Source organism: Eretmochelys imbricata, chromosome 18 (genome assembly GCF_965152235.1).
Source record: "Eretmochelys imbricata isolate rEreImb1 chromosome 18, rEreImb1.hap1, whole genome shotgun sequence".
Lineage (NCBI taxonomy): Eukaryota > Metazoa > Chordata > Testudines > Cheloniidae > Eretmochelys > Eretmochelys imbricata.
The window spans coordinates 15,454,269-15,456,154 of record NC_135589.1 but is presented as its reverse complement, the minus strand read 5'-3'; the positions used below and the strand labels follow the sequence as shown (position 1 = coordinate 15,456,154).

The following is a 1,886-nucleotide window of genomic DNA, read 5'->3' as shown; positions in this document are numbered from 1 at the left end:
ATGAGGGCATGCTGGAGAGGACACACAGGCAAGCATGAAGGCACCCGGTTGGTGGCACTGACCGTCAGCTGGAGGGGATGTTTTATTAGCCCATGGGGGCACTGTATCAATGAATACAATTTATCTATTTATCTTAGGCTTTTGCACGGGTGCCCGCCACCGTAATACCTGAGCGCCTCCCAGGCTAATAGATTGGCATAGCAAAGTCCCTAGTTGACTTCATGGAGTCTTCTGCTCTTCTCCTCCCTTCTCAGATTATGGGAAGCGGCACTTGGGGTATGTGTTTTGGTTTCTGTTGGCAATGGGAGGTTTGTGGGGGAGACAGCAGTCGTAAACTCTCTCCCCGTGGCTGTGGTGAAAAAGTTTTGGCCTGATGCTGGCTTAGCCTGTTGTCTGCTGGTGGCTTGTCTCTGTTCCAACACACACTTTTTCTGGATGAGGATTGCAGGCTTGGGGGAAGAGGTGTCTTATTTTCATATTTATCAACTGCAATTTCAGCTCTGTTAGAATTGCAGCTCTCAAGGGAGCCATGCCCTCGCTTACATAGGACTAGTCTCTCTAAGGTCTTGGGGAAACGTAACAAAAATTAAAGTGTTCCACCCCCTTTATCTAGCTTCTGACACTACTTTGTCTGTCTCCTCAGGGTCGGTCATGTCATGCTTCCCCCAAATGCGGCGCACCGAGACGCCAGATTCCCCCACCAGCCCCGTTCCTGCCGCTCTGGATGAAATCCCCATTCCTATTAGCCCCATCATAGTCACCTCCCCCACCGACAGCAGAAAGCTCAGCTCCCCGACGTCCAGCCTTGCCTCCCCCAAACCGACCTCCCCCATCGAGTGCTCCATCTGCTTCAACACCTACGACAACAGCTTCAAGACACCCAAGCTGCTCCAGTGCTCGCATGTCTTCTGTCTGGAGTGCGTGGCCCGCTTGACCTCGGCCCTGCCCCAGCCCCGTGTCGAGGACCAGCTGCCCTGCCCTCTCTGCAGGCAGCTCACGGAGATTCCCCTTGAGGGCCCTCCGGCTCTCCAGACCAGCCAGGAGCTCCTGTCCACCCTGCCCCCCGAGTACCAACGGGAAAAGGTGGTGTGGATGGAAGGCAGCAAGCTGTGCTGCAGGCAGTCATCCCAGGACCCAGAAGATCCCGACGCATGCATCTGCCTTGACGTGGCCATGAGCAAGCCCAATCCCACCATGACGCCGACAGAGGGCATGGCTGGGAGGCTGTCCCGCTGTGCCATGTGCGACGACTGGAAACGCATCGTCCTCCTCTCGGCCCTGGTCATCATTCTGCTGTGCATCATTCTGTGGCCGGTGCAGTGTGCCCTGAAAACTGGGAACCTCCGCTGCTTCCCAAGGACGGTTACTTTCAGCAGGCCAAACCCTGTTTCGTTTACACATACAACCCCGCCAGTGCCTGGGACCAGCCCGCCCTCTCGCTAGCGCCTCACCCCACTGAGCTAGGTCAAGCTGCTGCCTACTGGATTTCACCAACATACCTCACTGCCAAGCTGTAGCAGCCCCTGTTCCCGGCCTACACACGGCTCTGCACTGGGAATGTCACCTGAACCTACACGGTTAATCCAGCCCCTCGCTTTCACACAGCTCTGCCATGCAAAGGCGGGGGGTGCGTGGGAGAGAGAGAAGAGATTCGTGCCTAGCCGTATATTGATCCACTGCTTCACCTAAATCTCTAGCCCTCAAACGCTGCACAGATAACGGAGCCTTGAAGACTTGCACAAGGGCACGTTTCTACAACTGCTGCTTCCTGGGAAAGGTGCACGTGCCTCAAACTGCAGGGCTGTTGCCGTCAGGATACAGCTGTGAATGGGCTCGGCCCTTTCAACTCACTGATGGAAAGGAAGGGCTAATGGAAGGGTTGTTTT

The 1,886-nt window shown here is 55.7% G+C and overlaps 1 protein-coding gene across 1 annotated transcript; it reads left to right on the top strand.

Moving 5' to 3' along the window:
- Window positions 1–669: 669 nt before the first annotated feature.
- On the top strand, window positions 670–1,443 carry RNF223 (ring finger protein 223). Its single transcript, XM_077837587.1, has one exon. The coding sequence runs from the start codon at window positions 670–672 to the stop codon at window positions 1,441–1,443; it is 774 nt and encodes a 257-aa protein (XP_077693713.1).
- Window positions 1,444–1,886: the final 443 nt, after the last annotated feature.